The sequence below is a fragment of the Schistocerca serialis genome, chromosome 3 (assembly GCF_023864345.2).
Source record: "Schistocerca serialis cubense isolate TAMUIC-IGC-003099 chromosome 3, iqSchSeri2.2, whole genome shotgun sequence".
Lineage (NCBI taxonomy): Eukaryota > Metazoa > Arthropoda > Insecta > Orthoptera > Acrididae > Schistocerca > Schistocerca serialis.
This window is the reverse complement of record NC_064640.1, coordinates 293818775-293840918: the sequence shown is the minus strand read 5'-3', so window position 1 is coordinate 293840918 and position 22144 is coordinate 293818775. Positions and strand designations below refer to the sequence as shown.

General features: G+C 42.3%; 1 protein-coding gene across 1 annotated transcript in view; it reads left to right on the top strand.

Annotated features, from left to right (window-relative positions):
- LOC126470082 (ubiquitin carboxyl-terminal hydrolase MINDY-3 homolog) overlaps positions 1–22144 on the top strand; it is a 91283-nt gene that overhangs the window by 6785 nt on the left and 62354 nt on the right. The window contains exons 3-4 of the mRNA XM_050097593.1: positions 16396–16625; positions 21192–21306. Coding sequence (XP_049953550.1) covers positions 16396–16625; positions 21192–21306 — 345 coding nt within the window. The remainder of the gene's footprint in view (positions 1–16395; positions 16626–21191; positions 21307–22144) is intronic.

The window sequence follows — 22144 nt, the reverse complement described above, 5'->3', positions numbered from 1 at the left end:
ATCTGCTTAGTGTATTCATCTCTTGGTCTCCCTCTACAATTTTTACCCTCTAAGCTGCCCTCCAATACTAAATTGGTGATCCCTTGATGCCTCAGAACATGTCCTACCAACCGATCCCTTCTTCTGGTCAAGTTGTGCCACAAACTTCTCTTCTCCCCAATCCTCCCCAATCCTATTCAATACCCCATCATTAGTTATGTGATCTACCCATCTAATCTTCAGCACTCTTCTGTAGCACCACATTTCAAAAGCCTCTATTCTCTTCTTGTTCAGACTATTTATCGTCAATGTTTCACTTCCATACATGGCTACACTCCATACAAATACTTTCAGAAACGACTTCCTGACACTTAAATCTATACTCGATGTTAACAAATTTCTCTTCTTCAGAAACGCTTTCCTTGCCATTGCCAGTCTACATTTTATATCCTCTCTACTTCGACCATCAGTTATTTTGCTCCCCAAATAGCAAAACTCCTTTACTACTTTAAGTGTCTCATTTCCTAATCTAATTCCCTCAGCATCACCCGACTTAATTCGACTACATTCCATTATCCTCATTTTGCTTTTGTTGATGTTCATCTTATATCCTGCTTTCAAGATCCTTACACATTATCAAATGATAAAACAAAAAAAAAGGTGGTATTGATGAAGGATGTAGCCAATGGGGAGGGGGGGAGGTGTTGCAAGGGAGTCCGGACCCCCAGATCACCTAAATGTAATTACATGTGACCTAGTTGCTGTGTATTGAAACTGAAAGATATTTCGATTTTCAATCATACAACGAAAAACTGGTGCGCACTGTGGTTTTCCAACAAGGCCCTCAATAGATTTACATTGTCGATACATTGTTAGCATTATCGGCTATTGCCCATCCATACTTTAGCTGAGACCAACCACTGCACATTGTTGGCCTTAGTGGAGCTCAGTTGTTTTGTTAATCAGTTCAGTCCTTACTTGCAGTTGAATTTAATGTAAGTGTTGCTGTTTATTGCTTTTGTTCCTCGTGCTGCTGAGAGTTTCTAATCATAGGTAATTTTGTGACAAGAAAGGAAAACCAATTTTGATTTGTCCACTATCGTTATGGTAAGTTAAAAATACTCACTGCTATAATAACAGAAATACCTCTCTATAGCAGTTTAATGTTTTCACTGGAGTCATTGTTTGGGACTGGTAGACCTTTCGGGTTGGAATATTTCACAAGGCAGCAGAGTGGTAAATGTAATTGCAAATAAAATTTAATTAAAATCAGTGCTCAGGAATACACTTGATTTCCTGTGTTACCTAAAAATCTCATTGATAAACAAAAATATCACCAAAATGGTAATGGTTGCATATCTGCTCAAAATTCTATCTTTAGTAGCCCAATGGTAAATTATCAGATTTGGTCTGCCGGGCAGACCTCAATTATGAAAACCAGTTCAGATAGGAACGATGGGGACAGGTATGTGATGACGGCACATTCTATAGATCATTTATTTCTAAAAGATTTTTGCAGTGGTTTGGTTGAATTAGTCGCACAACATACTTTCCTCCACAATCTATTCACGCATGTTTTCAGATGTTCTAGGATTTTAAACTGTAATTGTTTTTAAGATGGAGAAACATTTATATAAAAGTACTTTTTCGTCACTTTTGTAAGAGTACTTATCTTGATTTGGGGAATAATTCTTTCTCAGCCAGGCGCATTTAATTTTAATGTTGGTTTGTGTAAGATTTCAACAATATGTGTAATTCAGTGATATTTACATTGGAAGGCAGCTAGCAATCATCATTTTGTACTGTGTATCTGTGCATAAAGGTTACTAGCTTCTAGAGAAATATTTCACGTCTTCACGTTTTACTGCAAGGAAGTTGTTCCACTGTGAAATTTCTTATTTGTAATATGCTTGGAACAAAGAGTGAGATTACAACTCTTGTGTATGTGTAAATAAACCTCAGGTAAGTGATAATGTGTGTGGTATGTTACAGTTGAGTTCATCAGCATCAAAGGCTGTATTACCACATTATAATTAATAAACATAAACTCATTTGTTACATCATACATTCCAAGTCTAGTTTAAATCAATGCATGAATCAATGTTAATATTCCAAAATTGTAGCGCATAGTATTTGTGTATTCCATTTTGTGTTATAAATAAATTTGGTTGCTGTAGTTTAAAATTGACTATTAAAATAACGATTTAAAAAGTTCTTGATCACTTAAGGATATTGAAGAATTTTAACTACATGAAATATCTTTAATTGAATTGTATTTCGGATGCTTTGATGTGCAGAAGGGATTCGGAGAAGGTTTCAGATAAGTTGGAAATTTGAATACAAGATTGTACTAGAGATTGGTTATTGTCAAGAGGTTTGAACCCTTTAACACCATAAATTATTCAACCAACCTTAAGATTCTTCTGCTCTGTGATAGTGACCTTTCTAATAGAAGGCTGAGCTGAGTTTTGTTGGTAAAGAGGGAATACATTAATATAATGTTAATCCATTTGTGAATAAAGTGAGGTTATCATATTGACAAATTAAGAAATTTTGAGAATATATGTTATGATTATTTAAGAAAAAAGCAAATTATGTATATAAGACTAAAAAAAATTGATTCATAATAAACAAGAACATGACCCTTTATAACATATCGTACCTTCTTGTTGACAAAATCCTATCTATGTCCTTGTATCAATCTCTTCATTCTGCCATACTGGCCTAAATCTTGGCACTCTACAAGCTGGCATAACTGCAATAATGTAGTTTCAAAACCCAGTGCTTGTCATTCCCTTGCTGGCGAATAAAATGAAGTTGATGGACCATGGGAGTGAATAAAGCTTAATAAAGCATCATTCTGTCACTGGCAGTTTCATGGACGTATCCAATCCAGCACACTTTTTCATAAATGTATGCAGTATATTGCCCTGGATGGAGATCCAATGTTAATATACATCCTTCTCTACTGTCAATAAATTTGATCACAAAAGGTGACGGATTGTTTGAAACGGCTGGTCTGAATTGTTTCATCAGTTGGAAAAAACTATTTTTCTCTCATTCCTGCTAACAGTATGCTTATGTTTAAACATCTATTCTTGTGTGGATTTATTTTGTTCACTTTTTTCTTAGCTGAAGAAAGCAAATGTAATGTTATTAATCTCTTATGTACAGAAGCAAAACAGATGTAATAGGTGCAAGAATCTGCTTATTAACTAGCCATGGCAAGCTTGCTCTCACTGTTAACTGCTTTGTTGTACATGCAACCCCCTCACAAGGTGACTTTCCATGACTTCTAGCAAAAAATATCCTTTGTCGCATGCCAAAGACTTTTGTTGTGATAGCACAAACTGAGAAACTTCAGTATTGGGTGCTGGAGGTCTCACTGAAATACTTTGTGGCATATCCAAGTGAAGTGTGTTTTTACATATTTTATCATTACCTTGAAGAGGAAAAAAAGAAAAATGGCACTGTGATTGTGTTACATCGTATACAGTCACTGACAACACACACATTCATACTTTTCACCTTCAGATTTCGACAAGAATAGATGACAAATGTGTAAATTGTTGCTTGAGAAGTATCCCGGTGGGAACATTACACTGCCTCTTGAACATTAAACAAACAGTTTTTAGCAAAATCCATTAAGATAATAAGCTTTTCTTCCTTTAGATCACATGTAAGGACTAAAGATATGAACTCCGATGCTTGGTAATGTAATGACATGACAGGCTCAAAGTTGTTGTCCCTACTCCTTCAATAAATTCATCCACAGCCATCTGCTTCGTGTTCCCAGTGTCTGTCAGATTGGATAGGTTGCTCCTACACAGCAATTTCCTGTGGATCGAGATCTGTGTGAAAGCTTGTAACTTCAGATGCTGCAGTTTCTTGGTCCAGGACACTTTGCATATCAATAAAGCTTGCATTCTTTAGATTAAATACTGAAAAGTGCTTTGCTGAGAAGCTCTTTATAATTTTCACTTATTGCTGCTCCACTAAGCGTAAGCTTAACATTCTGATGACCTACAGGAACACAAACTGCATACATTTCAGCTCGTCCAACTGTTACACACCTTTTTGGTCTAAATTTACAGTGTCTGCATCCCCCTGCGGGTTCGGGGGTTAGAATAGGCCCGCGGTATTCCTGCCTGTCGTAAGAGGCGACTAAAAGGAGTCTCACATGTTTCGTCCTTATGTGATGGTCCCCTCTCGGGTTTGACCTCCATCTTTCTAAATTTATCCAAAGAGCGAGCCAATTGGGGAAGGGCGCCTTACATGGTGCACTGTATCCGTCGTGCAATTAGACCTTTAGCCGGATTTCTCGTTGTTGCAATGGTGTCCCGCTCGTTTTCGATCTCTTGGGCGGGGATACGTCCCTGGGTGCGATTACCACGCTGCCCTCTGCAGTGTTTCTTTTAACTGTGACGACGACCTTGGACATTTTTGCACCCAAGATCCAGCACGGTTGCCAGTCCGTTGTGGTGGGGCCGCCATGTACCCTCTTGGTTGTAGCCCCCTGACAACACAGGGATCGCTCTACTGATTCCTACGCCGTTAACTCCCCACGTATGCCAAGGAGTAGATGCCTATCCTCCTGGGGTATCGGGACTCCCGGCAATGGCCATCCTGCCAGGTGGCCTTTGCTGTGGCTGGGTGGCGCCCGTGGGGAGGGCCCTTGGTCGGAGTAGGTGGCATCAGGGCAATGAAGCGTGGTACATCATCTCTCGCTGGCGGCCAGCCGCCAGCAGTCTCTAAGCGTTCTCGGGCTCAATTTAATGCTCAGAAGTACGATCCGAAAACGTTCCCCCCCCCCCCCCCCCCCTGGCCACGCCGTGGGAAGAGCGTAAGTCTCAGGATGGAGGTAACAGTTATTCGCCCCGATTCTTAGTTTGTACGAGAGCTGATGGGGGGTCTTTTCTCTCCACGAAGCCTCAGTTCTTCGTTGAGCATTTAGAGGACAAGTTTGGGGAGGTGGAGGGCTTGTCTAAAATGCGCTCTGGGTCAGTACTGATACAAACGGCATCCTCCGCCCAGTCACGCAGGTTACTTGCTTGTGACAAGTTGGGGGATGTTAACGTTACCATTACACCACATAAGAGTTTAAATATGGTCCAGGGTGTTATTTTCCATAGGGACCTCCTTTTGCAGTCTGATGACGAGCTGCGCGCCAACTTAGAACGTAGAGGTGTTCATTTCGTCCAGCGCGTTCATCGGGGTTCGAGGGACACTCAGGTTGCTACCGGTGCCTTCATCTTGGCCTTCGAGGGTGATACGTTACCGGAAAAGGTCAAGGTGATGGTCTACCGATGTGACGTCAAGCCCTATATCCCTCCCCCGATGCGGTGCTTCAAGTGCTGGAAGTTCGGCCATATGTCTTCCCGCTGCACTTCCAGCCTCACATGTCGAGATTGCGGACGCCCATCTCATCCCGATACTCCATGTGCCCCGCCTCCCATCTGCGTCAACTGCGGGGAGCGCCATTCACCTTGCTCGCCTGACTGCAAAGTCTTTCAGAAAGAGTGCAAAATAATGGAATATAAGACCCTGGACCGGCTGACCTATACTGAGGCCAAAAGGAAGTATGACAGACTCCATCCTGTGATAATGACATCTTCTTATGCAGCTGCTACAACACCTGTGCTAGCCCCATCAGTTTCGAGACTTCCAGCCAGCTCGATAAGCAGTAAGACTCCTCCTGCCCCCTTGCCCGTGGGGGGGCTCTACCCAACCGGTTGCTCCTGCACCCCTTACCTCAGGAGCAACCTCCTCCCACCCGTCGGGGACGTCCGTCCCCGCTTCTCAGCCGGAAAAGCGTCTAACTTCTTCGGCTACTCTCGCCCGTAAGAGTTCCCTTGGGACCCTCCCTTCCCAGGGTTCCACCAGTGGGAAGGATGACGGCCGCCAGTGGCATAAGTCCTCACCAGCCGCCGGACGTAGGGCTTCACGATCCTCCTCTGTCCCGGAGACTGAATCGGTGAAGCCTTCCCAGCCGGTGAAACCCAAGGTTCAGCGAGAGAAGTCCAAGAAAAAGACCTCTAAGGCCAAAGAACTTGCAGTGGCTCCAACCCCACCGCACCTTTCGCGCTCTGCGTCTGAGGATGAAGTCGAGATTCTAGCGTCCGCTGAGGACCTTGATCTCGCTGGTCCCTCAGACGCCATGGATGCCTCTCGTACGGGTACTGAATCGGTGGCAGTGAGTGAACAAGCGGCGTAAATTGCCTTCCCAGTCCTTTCACGCCTTTCTCAGCCATGGACAATATCATCCTCCAGTGGAACTGCGGCGGTTTTTTTCCACCATCTAGCTGAGCTCCAACAACTTATCAGCCTTCACCCTTTCTTATGCATTGCTCTTTAGGAAACTTGGTTTCCAGCAATGCGAACCCCCGCCCTCCGTGGCTATCGGGGTTATTATAAGAACCGGGCAGCGTATGAAAGGGTGTCGGGTGGCGTCTGCCTCTATGTCCTTCACACTCTGCACAGCGAGTCTGTCCCTCTCCACACACCTTTAGAGGCTGTCGCTGTTCGGGTGTGAACGCCACAGGCTGTTACCGTCTGCAGTCTTTATCTTCCACCGGATGGTGATGTCTCACAGCATGTCCTGGCTGCGCTGATAGCGCAATTGCCGCCACCTTTCTTGCTATTGGGCGACTTCAACGCCCATAACCCTCTGTGGGGTGGGTCAGTGGCAACAGGTCGAGGCGCCATCGTTGAGCATTTGTTGTCGCAGCTCGATCTCTCAATTTTAAATGATGGTGCCTTCACACACTTCAGTGTGGCGCATGGCACATACTCCGCCATTGACCTTTCAATCTGTAGCCCTAGCCTCTTACCGTCTGTCCAATGGAGTGTGCATGACGACCTGTGTGGTAGTGACCACTTTCCGATCTTTCTGTCACTACCACAGCGTCACTCTTCTGGGCGCCCTAGCAGCTGGGCTATGAATAAGGCTGACTGGGACTTGTTCTCCTCCACTGCCGCTCTTGAGCCTCTCTCTAATGATGACATTGATGCGGTGGTTCAATCGGTCACCACCGGCATCGTTACTGCTGCCGAATCTGCCATTCCCCGCTCCTCTGGGTCCCCTCGGCGGTGGACTGTGCCTTGGTGGTCGCCTGAGATAGCTGCAGCGATTACAGATCGCCGGAGGGCGCTACAGCGTCACAAGCGACATCCCTGTATTGAACACCTGATCACCTTCAAACGGCTGCGTGCGCGGGCCCGCCGCCTTATCCGCCAAAGCAAGCAGGAGTGCTGGGAGCGGTACGTGTCCACTATTGGCCTCCATGTCACTCCATCGCAGGTCTGGGCCAAGATTCGACGCGTCTACGGCTATCGGCCACCTGTCAGCGTCCCTGCGCTCTCACTGAATGGAGCAGTTTGTACTGACTCTGACGTCATTGCAAACCACTTAGCAGAGCATTTTGCTATGAGTTCCGCTTCTGCGAATTACCCTAAGGCCTTCCGCTCCATTAAAGAGCGGATGGAACGTCGGAGCCTTTCGTTTCGCACCCACCATCCAGAATCGTACAATGTTCCATTCAGTGAGTGGGAATTCCGCAGTGCCCTTGCCGCTTGTCCTGATACCGCTCCTGGACCAGATAGCATCCACTGCCAGATGCTGAAACACCTCTCAGTGGACTGCCAGCGACGGCTCCTCGACCTTTACCGACCTTTACAACCGTATTTGGGTCAAGGGTGAGTTTCCGTCGCAGTGGCGGGCAAGTCTCGTTATCCCCATTCTGAAACCAGGCAAGCACCCTTTGGAGGTGGACAGCTACCGCCCCATTAGCCTCACCAACGTTCTTTGCAAGCTTCTCGAACGGATGGTGAGCCGGCGCTTGACTTGGGTACTGGAGTCTCGGGGCCTTCTGGCTCCATCTCAGGGTGGGTTCCGTAAAGGCCGCTCCGCCGCCGACAATCTGGTGAGCCTGGAGTCGGCCATCCGTACTGCCTTTGCCCGCTGTCAGCACCTGGTCGCTGTCTTTTTCGACATGCGGAAGGCGTACGATACGACATGGTGTCATCACATCCTTTCTACGCTTCATGGATGGGGTCTTCGGGGTCCTCTGCTGATTTTTATCCGCAATTTTCTGTCGTGTCGTACCTTCCGCATGCAAGTCGCGGCCTCGTATAGTTCCTCCCACGTCCAGGAGAACTGTGTGCCACAGGGCTCTGTTTTAAGTGTCTGTCTGTTTTTAATAGCCATTAACGGGCTTGCTGCGGCCGTGGGAAATTCTGTCTCCGCTTCCCTGTATGCTGACGACTTCTGCCTTTACTACAGCTCTACTGGCATTGCAGCTGTTGAACGTCAGCTACAGGGCGCTATCCGTAAGGCGCAGTCTTGGGCTGTAGCGCATGGGTTTCAGTTTTCGGCAGCCAAGACCCGCGTTATGCATTTCTGCCAGCGCCGAACAGTCCATCCTGAGCCGCGGCTTTATCTTGCCGACGAACTCCTTGCTGTGGTGGAGACCCACAGGTTTTTGGGGGTGGTTTTCGATGCGCGGTTGACTTGGCTGCCTCATATCCGGCAGCATAAACAGACGTGTTGGTGGCATCTCAACGCTCTGAGATGCTTGAGCCACACCCGCTGGGGCGCCGACCGCTCTACCCTGTTGCGGCTCTACCAGGCGTTAATCCAGTCCCGTCTGGATTATGGGAGCCTGGCTTACGGCTCAGCATCCCCCTCTGCGTTGCGGGTGCTGGACCCAATACTACACAGCGGGATCCGACTTGCCACTGGTGCCTTCTGCACCAGCCCTGTGGACAGCATCCTTGTTGAGGCAGGTGTCCCTCCCCTGCGGTTTCGACGCCAACAATTACTGGCTGCTTATGCTGCCCATGTTTTTAGCTTGCCCGGGCATCCAAATTACTGTGTCCTGTTCCCGCGGTCGGTCGTCCATCTGCCGTACCGTCGGCCCCGGTCGGGTTGTCCGATCGCCGTACGTGTCAAGGAGCTTCTCTGCGGGCTTGGGTTTTTCCCTGTTCCACCTCCTTTCCAGGCGCCTCTGCGTACACCCCCGTGGTGTGTTCCTCGCCCTTGCCTTCGGCTCGACTTGGCACAGGGCTCGAAGGACTCCGTCCCTCCAGAGGCCTTCCGCCGCCGCTTTTCTTCCATCCTGGCCATGTATCAGGGCTCTGGAATTGTTTACACCGACGGTTCGATGGTTGCTGGTCGTGTCGGGTATGCGCTAACTCTAGGGGACCATTCCGAACAATGGTCTTTGGCGGCTGGCTGCAGCGTTTACACTGCTGAGCTCGTCACCATCTTTCGAGCCCTAGAGTATATCCGCTCCTGCTCAGGTGAGTCCTTCGTTATCTGTAGCGATTCCCTGAGCGGTTTACGAGCTCTCGACCAGTGTTTTCCTCGTTCACGTCTGTTGATGGCTATCCATGAGTCTCTGCATACTCTTGCGCGTTGCGGCCGCTCTGTGGTCTTTGTGTGGACCCGGTCATGTCGGTATCCCGGGCAATGAACATGTTGACCGCCTGGCGAAAGAGGCCACGGGTAAACCACCTCTGGATGTTGGCCTCCCAGAGACTGATTTGCGGGCAGTCCTCCGCCGAAAAGTTTTTGCGCTTTGGGACGCTGAATGGCGCGATCGGATCACACCCAATAAACTCCGTGCCATTAAGGAGACGACGACTGTGTGGTGGTCATCCATGCGAGCCAACCGCAGGGACTCAGTTGTCATTTGTCGGCTCCGCATTGGCCACTCCCGGCTAACACACAGTTATTTACTGCGCCGGGAGGACCCTCCTGTATGTCGCTGCGGGGCGGTTTTGACAGTGGCCCACATTCTGTTGGCCTGCCCCCTTTTAGCTGTGGTCAGGCAGACATTTGCGCTGCCTGCTACGCTCCCTGCCCTTTTAACAGACGACTCCACTATGGCTGACTTGGTTTTACGTTTTATTCGGGCAGGGGGATTTTATCATTTAATCTGAGTGTTTCTATTTTATTTTATTTTATTGTTTTGTGTTGACTCTGGCCTTTGGCCTATGATTTTAAACTGATTTTTTAATGTGTTTCTAAGTGGTTGGCTTTTCCTTTTTTATTTCTATGGTCAGCCAACCACCGTCACACTCTGGGTGGTTTTAGTTCGTTTTGTCTTGTCTTTGTCTCAGTTTCTCTTGTTCTGTATCGTCTGTGATCTCTTCTGTTCCTCGTTCTTATATTCTGTGGGTGTTCTTTGTATTTGGAAAAAGGGACCGATGACCATAGCAGTCTGGTCCCTTTAATTCCCCAAACCAACCAACCATTTACAGTGTCTGCATCTGCTAAATGAAGGGATCACATTGTTAAAACAAGAAGTCTGCAGACACCAGTTACTGAATGCTGGCCACTATTTTGATGAGTGTGAAGTTGAATTCTTCCTACATGTTGGACAATGGGCATGAAGATGGCATAGTGAAACACAGAAACTGATCCCATAAGTAAAATAAAATTTGAAAAATAGATGGCTGAAGGTGTTTATGATTTGCTGTTTTGTATTGAACAGCAGAAGTCTGAAACATCCTGTATAAAGATGGACTTAAAGAGATCTACTGGTAATTGTCTTCCTTGTCAGTTTACAGGAATAATCTCATTCTCTGCCTTAAGCTTTGAGCATGTTTTACCATTCTTTCCGATACTTCAAAATGTGGTGGTGTTTCTCCAGTGGTCTGGCTTATAGGTGTCAAGGTTAAAATTTGTGGCTGTTCTTTGATTGGATTCCTGCATCTTGCTCTTCAGTTAAATTGACAAATGTGTGTGGTCAGCATAGTTTCCATGTTGCTTGCTTTTACTGGCCTCTTCAGTTTACTGAGTCACACCTATAGAATTTGTGATGTGATTCCTAATAACACTGTTGAATTTTCTGCATCTCGTACTGAGGCTTATCTCTGGTCCTCACAGTTTGTAGGAGAAGCATAAGTTAAGTGAATGTTTCTCTTCATTTGGTGTGAATGACTTTGATGAGGCCAATAAAACTGCCACCAGATATTTACTTATTACAATCTTGGAAGCTGGACAGATTTTCTGACTTGGCTTGATGTTATGAACAAGCTTCATCTAACTCTTGTTAGCATTCACTAAAATCAAACAGTTTCAAAGCAGCTATCTGTACATAGAAAATTACATGTTTAAATGCTCCAGCTCCTTGCTGCCCAGTTGAGCAGGAGAGTGAGCTGCTCCCTTCTGTGTTCATTGCTACTCAATCACGGAAATATTACTTGGAAAACACCATTGCCTCAAATTGCAGTTTACTGAAAGTACGCACATTGCATAACACTAGATTGTAATGGTTGCATGGCCTCGCGAAGCACATGCAACGTACACTGAGTCTGAGAACCCACACACCATGCTGCAAACACAGCAATAAAATGCAGATAGTATGGACAAGGCCCCCAAGAATGAAACAAACATAAGTATAGCTGACTTTTAAACTTGCTGTTCACATGATATTTTCTGTAAAATGTGTATTATATTTTTTTCCGTGTGAAATTAGGTAAGTAGTGATAGGTAGTATATTTGTTTAAAAGTGCAGAAATGAGGACATTTAAACCTATGGCTATTTGATAGACTTAATTTCATCCAAAAATCACAAAACACTCAGTTTATAGTGAATTAAATACGGTACTCTACAATACTGATTATGAATGGGGAAAGTATTTGTGAAGACACTTTGAGCACACCCACCAGCTGTACTCTTCACTAATTTTCTTTACCGTCTCCCCTCTCCAGTACTGTTGAGGTGCAGACCATCTGTAGCATAGGGCCGACTCCTTAAATTTCCCACTCGCACCAGTGAAATGTGCACCCGGTCAGCAGTCAAAGCCATCTCCAGCTCTGTGTTGACTGAAAAACGTGTGCTTTATAGATAATGCGACCACATTGTAATTGGCAATATGTTGTGGATAAAGTGACTTCATTTAATTGAAAATGAATATTTTCAAAATGCCAGAGGTTGTTAGGGCATAAATTGATGTGTGTGTGCTATGCAAGACAGAATGGGAATGTGTGCCATAACCCAGTAACAAATTTTTTTAGTGTTTGAAATGAGTTACACATGCTGAAATGAAATTAGTGTATCGCTGGGGATGAGCAACATCAAGGAAGCACCCTCAACAATTCCACCAGAGTACACTACCATAAGAAAAGTATATGCAGTTAAAGTACTTAGGAGAGTGGATCTATGCAGACAAGACCAAGAACATAACCATGGACACCAGACACACAGCCGGGCATCTCTGACTCCCTTTTGGTTGATGATTTTGCTATCTATTGTCATTCTCCAGAGACTAGTCTCATTAAGCAGCATCTTCAGTGATGCATCGATCGTCTTTACTCATGGAGCATTGATAGTGCCCTTTTTTTCCACCAAAAAATGTGTTTGTATGTATTTCTGGTGGCGCAATTGGTTTCTTCCATTGTATTGACATCCTCGACCTGTTGCTCTTCTGTTAGTTGAAACTATGGAATTCCTGGGGCTCATGCTTGGTAGGAAACTTTCTTGGTCCACCCATGTGTCTTATCTGGCAGCCCACTGTATGTGGTCCCTCAATGTTCTGTGTGTCCTCAAGGGTACTTCCTGGGATGTAGAAACCACCCTCCTCCATTTATGCCGGTCCCTTGTCTGTTAGAAATTAGACTGTGTGTTTCATTTATGCATCTGCACGTCCATTCCTCTTATGCCATCTCAGCACTATCCACCATTGTGGCAACCATGTAGTCATGGGCACCTTTTACACTAGCCCAGTTCAGAGTTGTATGCACAAGCTGCTGAACTACCACTGTCCTACCGCTGTGAGTTTCTTCTCAGCAGATATGCATGCCATTTGTCTGCCATGTGTGGCCACCTGTCCTGTTCCGCCTCCTTCGATGACTCCATTGATTGCCAGTATGGGGTGCATCCATCTTCTGTTACCTCCTGGAGTTATCTTTTGGCTCTTGCTCTGGCGACGTAACTTCACGCTATGTGCAACTTTCCCGGTGGGTGTGAACCCATCACCACCTTGGTTTCGTGCAGTGGGCCGTGTTCACCTTGGTGTTCATTCTCTTTCTGAGGACACAACTCCAACCTCACTCTATTGCCTTCAGTTTCACAACCTTCGCATGGGACTTTGCGGTAGCACCTTTATGTACAGTGATTGCTCTCTGTCTGACCATGGTGTTGAGTGTGCCTTCATCATTGGTGGCATCGTTTTTTGGTATCGGCTTTTGGAACACTGCACAGTGTTTACAACAGAGTTCTTCACCCTGTATCAGGCCACACAGTATATTCAATGCCACAGGCTTTTCAACTGAGTCATCTGCTCAGATTCTCTTAGTGTCCTTCAAAGCCTTTGTGTGCTGTAGACTGTCCATCCCTTTGTGCAGTGGATCCAGGAAAGCTGTAACTTGCTCACTCTCGATGGAGGCACTGTGATGTTTGTGGGTTCCTGGTCACGTCGGTCTGACAGGAAATGGGGCCGCTGACACTGTTGCGAATGCAACAGTCCTTGTATCTCAGGCCGCTAGTTCTTACAGCCCCTCCGATCTTTGTGTCGCTGTGTGTCAGCAGGTGGTGTCACTTTGGCATGACCACTGGTTCTCCCTTCATGGGAACAAGCTCTGGGTTATTAAGCCTCTCGCAGCAACTTGGACGACCTCCTCTCGCTGCAAGATAATTTTAACTAGGTTGTGTATTGGATACTGCTTTTTTAGCCATTGACATTTGTAAGTGATGCTCTTCCACCACTTTGTGCACATTGCACTCAACTTTTGACTGTGTGCCATTTCCTGATGGAATGACCTTGGTTTAACCGCTTACATTCCTGTTTGTTTTTGCCGTGTGAGTTATGGGCCATTTTAGCGAATGATGCGCAGGCTGTCGACTGTGTTTACTTTTCATCTGTTATAGCAATATGGCAAAGGTCATTTAATTTTCAGTTCTGGACCTTTCCCTACGTACCTGTTTCTTAGCTGTCTTCTGTTCCGACAATTGGGATTGGTGTGTAATCATTTTTAACTACTCTCTTTGTCTTCTTGTTATCAAGTTTTGATATGGGCACATATGACCCTAGTTCTTTTTGTGCCCTAAAAGAAAACAAAACAAAAACGAGACGTGTAGAGTTCGAAAGGCTTACCACTCCTCTTTCATCCAAGTGCCTTTTGGAGAACCTCATACTCAGACATTACGACTTTGTAGCAAAACCCTCAGTTAATTATGCCTCATATTGCCTCACAAAGGCCAGGAGGGGTCCACTCAGAAAACAGTAGGTCAAGGAGAGAAAGATTCTGAGCAAGATAGCAGGACCCGTAAGAGAAAAGGAAGGCAATGCAGAATCTGGTATGATGAGCTTTACAAACATCACTAGGACATAATCGCGTATGTAAGGAGGTTTAAGGAGAAGGTGACTGACCTATGGGCGCGTGACCCCCCACGTGAACCCTAAATGATTCACCAACAGGATCTCCTGTGACACATAGGTGGAAGGCCTCAAAGAACAAGTGAATTGTATTGGTAAAGTTAGATCTGGAAGAACTGGAGTTCCTGCAGGAGAAAACATAAGACCACCTGAGGTTTTGGCAAGCTTGTCTGACAGGGAGTTTTACCAATGTTCCTTACTGTAAGAGACCACAGTGACAAAGTGGGTGCAGGAGAGAGGTGGCTCACAGCCAGAAAATGGAGTGCTAAAAGAAGAAAATGAGAAAATAAGAATCTCCACCAAAGAGTACATCTTTGGTCCTCATTAAGCCCAATAATAATAATAATAATAATAATAATAATAATAATAATATACTGAACTTCTATTATAATTAATGTGTTGTTATAATTATTTAATTGTAATTAACTTGTAAAGACAATTGTAAATTTGTACCAGATCTGGACTTCCACCCAGATTTCCTGTATTGTACTAGCAATTGCCTTAATCATTGAGCTGTATCAGCATGCCCTTGACCTCCTGGAAAGACTGTCAGTTAAACATTATAATGGTATAAGCAAAATACATACACTTATGGAATCTAAAACTAGGTCTGTGGTTAGATTGGGTGAGGCAAAAAGGAAGTAACATTATTATTATTATTATTATTATTATTATTATCCCTTAGTCACAAATCTTGTGTTAGCTTGTGAAATGCAGAGATCACACAGAGTTAAATACGTGCATGATGGCTCTTGAGGTTTTGCATTCAGACAAGTTTCCTATCTTGAGAGTTATCCTAGCGAGAGTCATTGTAGTGTTCACAGTAACAAAGATGCCAGACACTCCAAAGAAAAATGAAACTAACATTTGGTGTCCATAACAATGCAGATGCCTGCATTATTATTTGATTACCAATATTGTTGGTTGCTTTGTTCTGTGCGTATTATGAGACGAAGTCAAAAAAAGATTCTGAAATAACTGCAAATTGTAAATTTTGTGCGTAAATGTACACTGTCATTTTATCCTGCTTAATGCTGAGACAATTAGGATTGTTTATTTTGTAATTTGTACGCAATTTGGTTTGCAGGTGAGTATGTTTATACAAAGATTAAGACCTGCTGAACGGCTAAATGTAGATTGCCCTTTTCAAAAAGGGGAAGTTTGTAGAACAAAGTGAAGCAGAAGCAGCATTTTAGAAGTGGTGTGGGCTAAGTTAAACCTTTTTAAGCAAGTATTCTGTCCCAGAAACCTTGTTTTAAAGGATATTGGTACGCACTTCAAAAGAAGTGACATGCCATTCAGTCTTGAAGATTTTTCTTGTCACCTAGTTTGATCCTGTCAAAGGAATGGGTGTGGTTCCGCACACTGTCCACATATTCTTTCCCCCATTTATTGAAATTTGATATACTGAATGGACGAAAACTTGAAATTTTATGTGAAAATGTAAAATTTATACAATACGGTATTGCTTTTTTTTTTTTTTTTTTTTTTTTTTTTTTTTTTTTTTTTTTTTTTTTTTTTTTTTTTTTTTTTTTTTTTTGTCATATTGCAATTTGTTTCTCCGGGTGCTGTTATAGCTGCGTTGTTTTATGTTTATTACGTTTTCATACTATGACAGGGTATATTTCTAAACAGGTGGCTCACTGAACTAATCTGCTGCTTTATTGTAAACAATTTCATCATTCATTCAAATGCATCTGCAGAGGTATTTTTAATGTGTACCATTTTATGTCAGTGTTTTGAATATTTCCAACCAGCTAATTGTTCATGTAGTGTGTGGGAGTGGTGTAAGAACAAAACATGCTGTGCAAAAAAAGTAGCACGTTAAGACAAGATGGCTATGTTCATATAATTTGCACATCTTAATACATTATCAGTTTATGAGCAATAAATTTGTGTACTTCTGTATTTTGTTAAATTTTATCCATGTCATTTCGAAAGTAGGTGCAAGTGTGTGTTAATTTGTGTCAGTTTCATTTGCTTTATGCATATATACATATATATGTCTGTGTGTACAAAATGTTTCATTAGGTTGAGCAAGACACTCAGAATGAGCTCCTCGTTGGTGCCATATGTGAAATATTGGTTCAAGCAGCTAGGCAGAATGGAGGAAGATTTGTCTTAGTTGATACTTGCGATTCTCCGACAGCTACTCCTAGTCCCAGTACTGACTCCCCGACTCTTGACCATTCATCGGTGGACTATATAGAGCAGCCAGCAGATGAGAGCTGCTGCCAGAAGCAGTTTCATGCTCACTTAAGGTAAATATAATAAACTTCAATAAACGGCCTGGGTTTGCATGATTTGTTGTTTTTACGAGAATTGCTGGATGGAGTAGATAATTGGAAAAATAACTGTTGTGTTGTTTGTTTTTTGTTACGTTTAAAACCAAGTAAGGCTGGGCGTAATTATCACTGTTAGCAGGTTGTTCTGTAGTAGTGAAAATTTTGCTGTTGAAAACAATTATTTTGCATAATATTTTTTCCACCTGTAGACATTTTAATATTTTGAAAGTGATAAAGATTTGAGATCACTTGAGTACTTTCACTCTATAAGAGTTAACTTTTCTTATATGCAACTGTAGTCTCAACCTGTGCAAGGCCACAGGTATTGCGTGCATTTCGATGTGTCGCATTTACTAGTAATAGTGCGAATGCAATTTCAGAAAAAAATTTAACCTTGGTCACATGGGTAAGTTTTTTGTGTGTAAGTTCCTGAGACATTGTACTGTGTGAGACATTATTTTTACTGCAGTAGCTGTTTTAAGGGACAAAGTTTCTTATTTTGGAATTGATGATTATGACCATTAGTTGCCATTACAGCTGATAATTAACTAAAAAGGAAGTTTTCCATCATTGTAATTTAATTTTGTACTTTTTCACAGCTGTTTTGTTTATTGTGTTCCTCAAAACGGTAGTTACCCTTTATTTTGTAGAAATCTAATTTTTATTTGTTGTTGTGAAACATTTTATAGAGACAGTCAGTAATAAGTGGAACTTCTGTAGCCAATTGTACTGTATAGAAACAGAAACTAAGCTCCATAAACAAGTTATTGCATTTTATTCATATAGAGAGTAGGTTTTTCAATTTCTTATACCTGCGATAGCTTAATATTGTGGTACACAGATTAAAAATTTTGTTAAACACTAATACTTGAGGGGATAGATTCCAAATTCCTGTTTACGTATACTGATTTCCATTTGCATGGTTATCTTAAAGAACTATTTCTCATTTTATCAAACTAAATTGTTTGTTATTTATAAACAAAAGGTCATTGTACGATACTTAGAAACTGACCAAAGTAATGCATTTGTTAAGACACTGGTTTTGAAATCGAGAGAATGGGTGTCCTTTCAGCCAATGTGATTAGGTAATCTGTGGTTTCACAAACTCCTTTCAGCAGAGTGCTAGGATTCTTATTTCAACAAGGCCTTGTCAGGTCTGTTTATATTTGTGAGTATATGTTCCTTTGGTTTTTCCATGTGATAAGCTGGCAAATTCTGTATCATTGTAAAATGATCAGTGCCTGAATAAAAAACTCAGTTCTGTGGAGAGAACTTCTATAAAAAAATTCCACTTCAGCTGCTGGCTCTGTCTGATATGTATTTTTTAAAAAAGTAAACTCGCTGCCCAATATAGTACTGGATATGTGTAAAAGTTCAGCAAATTATGTTGGAAAACGAAGATTATAACACATACAGAGAAATTTTCTTATGAATGGTCTCTCTTGGCCACAACACATTTTCCTAATCCATCTGAATAGTGGTATTAATGCTGCTCTTGCTGATACAAATTCCTCAGATGTCAAGCTTGCAGATATTCAGTAATTTTGTGTCAGAATCTGTTGAACAAGACTGATGTAATGTGTTCAGTATTAGGAAAAGGGTGGATTGTTACTCATCGTAAAGATGACCAATGAGCTGCAGACAGGCACAATTAAGACTGTTAAATATTATAGAATAGCAGTCGTATCTTTTTCCTAACATTGTTGCTATTCCAACTTTGAGTTTGCATCGTTTGGTATATTTTGTTGTTACACTTGCTGCCAGACAACCTGTGTGACAGATAAACAGTTCACTTTTTACTGTGTAACTGCTCGGACAGTTGTAAACGCATTTGCTGTTCCCTACAGCCCACATTTTTATATCTTGTTGCCAAGGTTGTTTCTACTGTGTTGCAGGAATGTCACTGGGAAGCCCTTAGACATCCTCCATACATCCTAAAATATCCCCAGGCAATGTTCATATTTTTGGATCACTGAAGAAGGCCATTTGTGGTCATTGATTTGTTTCGGACGAAGAGGTGCACATCTATGTACAATCGGGATTCCATAGGCAACCAAAAACATTTTTCATTAAGACTTCAGCCTGCTTGTCTGAAAGTGGGATAAATGTATAGTGTTTACTTTTAAAATAATAAACAGTTTTGATACTTTTCCATCTGTCTCATTTGAGTAACCACTAATAAAATGCACCTCCTTTGCTGTAGATCAAAAAACCCTCAAACTATTAATTATTTTCTGGCTGACAGTGCTCTTTTTAGTCATTGTGATACATAAATTGAATATTGGGAAAGTACGATGTTGTTGCCCCCCTCCCAACCACCCCACATAATGTTGCAGTAGCCAGCTCCATAGGAGAAACAGTGATGTGCATGGCCACCTGCATGATTTTGTGGGTTTTTCAATGTATATTGTCTCCCCTTGGCTTTTCACTGGTGTTTCTGGAGTTAACTGCATTGGATTCTTCCTACGGCAGCTACATAAGCTGTACTATGCAGGCATCATAATTTTATGAGACAGGTGCATGACTAAGAGTATTAAACAAACATCTCCTGAAAGTTAAAGGGTCCCCTGGGTTTGTTTTAGGTAGTGGACAAATAATCCCCTTTCAGACTCGATTGAGGTAAAGATATGGTGTCCATCTAGGCCAGGCTCATCAAATTCTGCCCCATGAGGTAAGTGCACCCACTAACTTGCTTGTGGGCAGGCACAACCAGTGTAGGCTACCCACCAGGCAGCCCTATAGCACACATTCTGTGCCCACCGTAGTCACTTGGCCACCCTCATCAGTGGGCTGTTGACCAGTGTTTTAAGATCTTGTAGGCCGTGGCTCAACTACCTGCCTGCTTGCTCCTGTATCGGCTCCTTGTCCACCCCTATGCACTGCTATTTACTCAGAAAATATTCTTCAGTCTTTTGTTACCCTTTGAACATCATAAAGACTGATTGAATTAAAACTGATATACGCTGGAAGATAGGACACTAATCATAGGTTTGAGCTCATTACGAGAGTAGTCAGTTAAACTGATTTCTACAGTTATGTACTTAATTTACTTGAACTGCATCGGATGGCACATCACTTACAGTTTTACAACTATAGTTTTCTCTAGATCCTGTTAAATGAGAAGTTAGCTTAATTGCCACACCTGATAAATGTGGTACAAGAGGTGGATTAGGTGATGTTATTAATGACACTAAAGTTTCATGTCTGGGGAGGTGAAATTGTAAGTGCTGCTACTAAGTGCATACAAATGTGGAGGGAAAAAGGTCCTAGCTAGATATTTCATACCCTATCTTGACACTAAAGTTTGGACAGTACAGGCATTATGAAAGAGATAATGAAAATGTTTGAAGTGATAATTATCTGGTAGTTAGACAACCAAAAAATAGTATTATTGCGTAATACTGTACAGGAAGTTCATAAATGACTACACTGGTGTGATCAGGAGACACGGATTTAACTGTGGCATGTTGGAGACATGCTGAACATGACTGTAGCAAGCCACCGATAAGATATTTTTTTGTCTCTCTGTGCTTGGTATGTGACTCTATTCCATACATCTTATTAATTGTTTTGAAAAAATCTGGACATTGGAGACAGTTATTTGATCATTTAAAAACACTCAAAGTGCACTTGAAGCAATGGATGCATTGTGGATTTGGATATTATCTAAAACGGCATGCTGAAATGTAATGCCTCCGAATTTTTTACCTGAAAACTGTTAAGGTTTTCTAAATAAAACAAATGTTATTAACATTATAAATCTTTATTATTCATGTATAGGTATTTTCAGCCCACTGCTACTAGAGGGCTCTGAATTGAAGCATGTAACATGGTTGTGCATAACTTAACTTTGTCAGTATGTGAGAAACAGTGTGCTATAATTGCATTTTGAATTCAAAGAGTTTGTCTGCACTTGTAGTGCCCTCTCCTTCAGCATTACAATGCCAGTGTGCATGAGTGCTGTGACATCTAAATCAGTGTGATGCCTTGGGTTCACTGCCATCATCATCATCATCCTCCTCCATACAGACCCGACCTGGCCCCCATCTGATTTTCATGTATTTAAGAATTTAAAGAACAGCTTCGAGGTCTTCACTTTGATAGTAATGAAGTGGGTCAAGCAGAGGTGAGCTTGTGGATCCAGCAAAGTCAAATATTCAACAGTGTCCGTACTGATGAACTGGTTTCTATTTGGGAGAAATGTATTCATCGTGAGGGTGGCTACGTGGAGAAATAAATATGTAGACATGAAGAATAAAGGTGCAGAACATTAATGATGTTCGTTTTATTTAAAAAGCTCTAAGTATTTTCACATAAAAAATTTGGAGGCATCACTTTTCAGCACACGCTTGTACTTTTTGCTGCGGGGACAGTTAATAGATCTGCAACATCTGTTTTTTGTGTAGTAAATCCAGCTTTCAGATAGATTCATCTTTGATAAAGCTAAATTGTGTAGGAAAATAGGACATCTTGCATAGTAACTGTAAAATAATGTACTGCCTATTGCGTGAATGCCTGTGACATTACATAAATTTGTTGTAGAGTCCTCACGTTTGAAAATAAGGAGGAGGTAGAGACCTTTTATCTACAAAGGATATACACATTACAAGGAACATATGGTGTTCTACTGTTTCTGTATTCGGTAATCATGACAAAGGTAATGTATTTTTGTTTTGCACTAGGTTTTTGAGCCTTTCAGTTTCTCTAATGTGCTTTTTAAATTAATTTTCATTCAGTCAAATTTTTAGGTAGCAGTTAAGTTCAGTTTTATGTAAAATACATTGTAACAAATGCTGTGTTTGTACTTGATGTTTCATCTGTGGGCAGCATAATGAGCTGCCTGCGGGTGTTGCTTTAAATGCTATTGCAGTGAATGGTTTTTTTTATGTATAAAGCAGTTTTCCTGTTTAGTCTTCCATGTTAATTTTATTGATAAACATAGTAATTTTACTAGAGTAAAACTGTTTTTCTTTCTCTTGTATGGTGGAGATTCCTGAATCCAGACTCATTACATTTTACCTTTACAAAAAGTTTTTTCTGGAGGACAGTTTCTTGTATTGTTTAGAAGATGGATTGCATGCCATTCATATGTTGTGGAATTGTATTTAGTGTGTTGTCTGCCTGCTTTTTGTGTTAAAATATTGCTTGACAGATGTGCTGCAGCTAGTGTGCCCTTCAGTATACCTATTCAGTGTATATATAATGCAATATGAAGGTCCAAAGTTGGTGAGAGAGTTTCTAAATTCCAGAAATGATAATGAAAGCTCCAAAACTAGCTACAATAAGGTAATATATTTTTAATGTCATATACGACAGGCCTGTTTTGTCTTACTGCCATTAACAAGTGACCTACGAAAATAATGTTACTTTCATCTCGTTCGAAGTGATAACCATATTATGTCTGTAGTAGATTTATCTTTAAAGTCTTGGTAAGTATATAATTTTTTGTAGTTACGCAATGTAAAATTAAGTTTTTGACACATATTTTGACATTC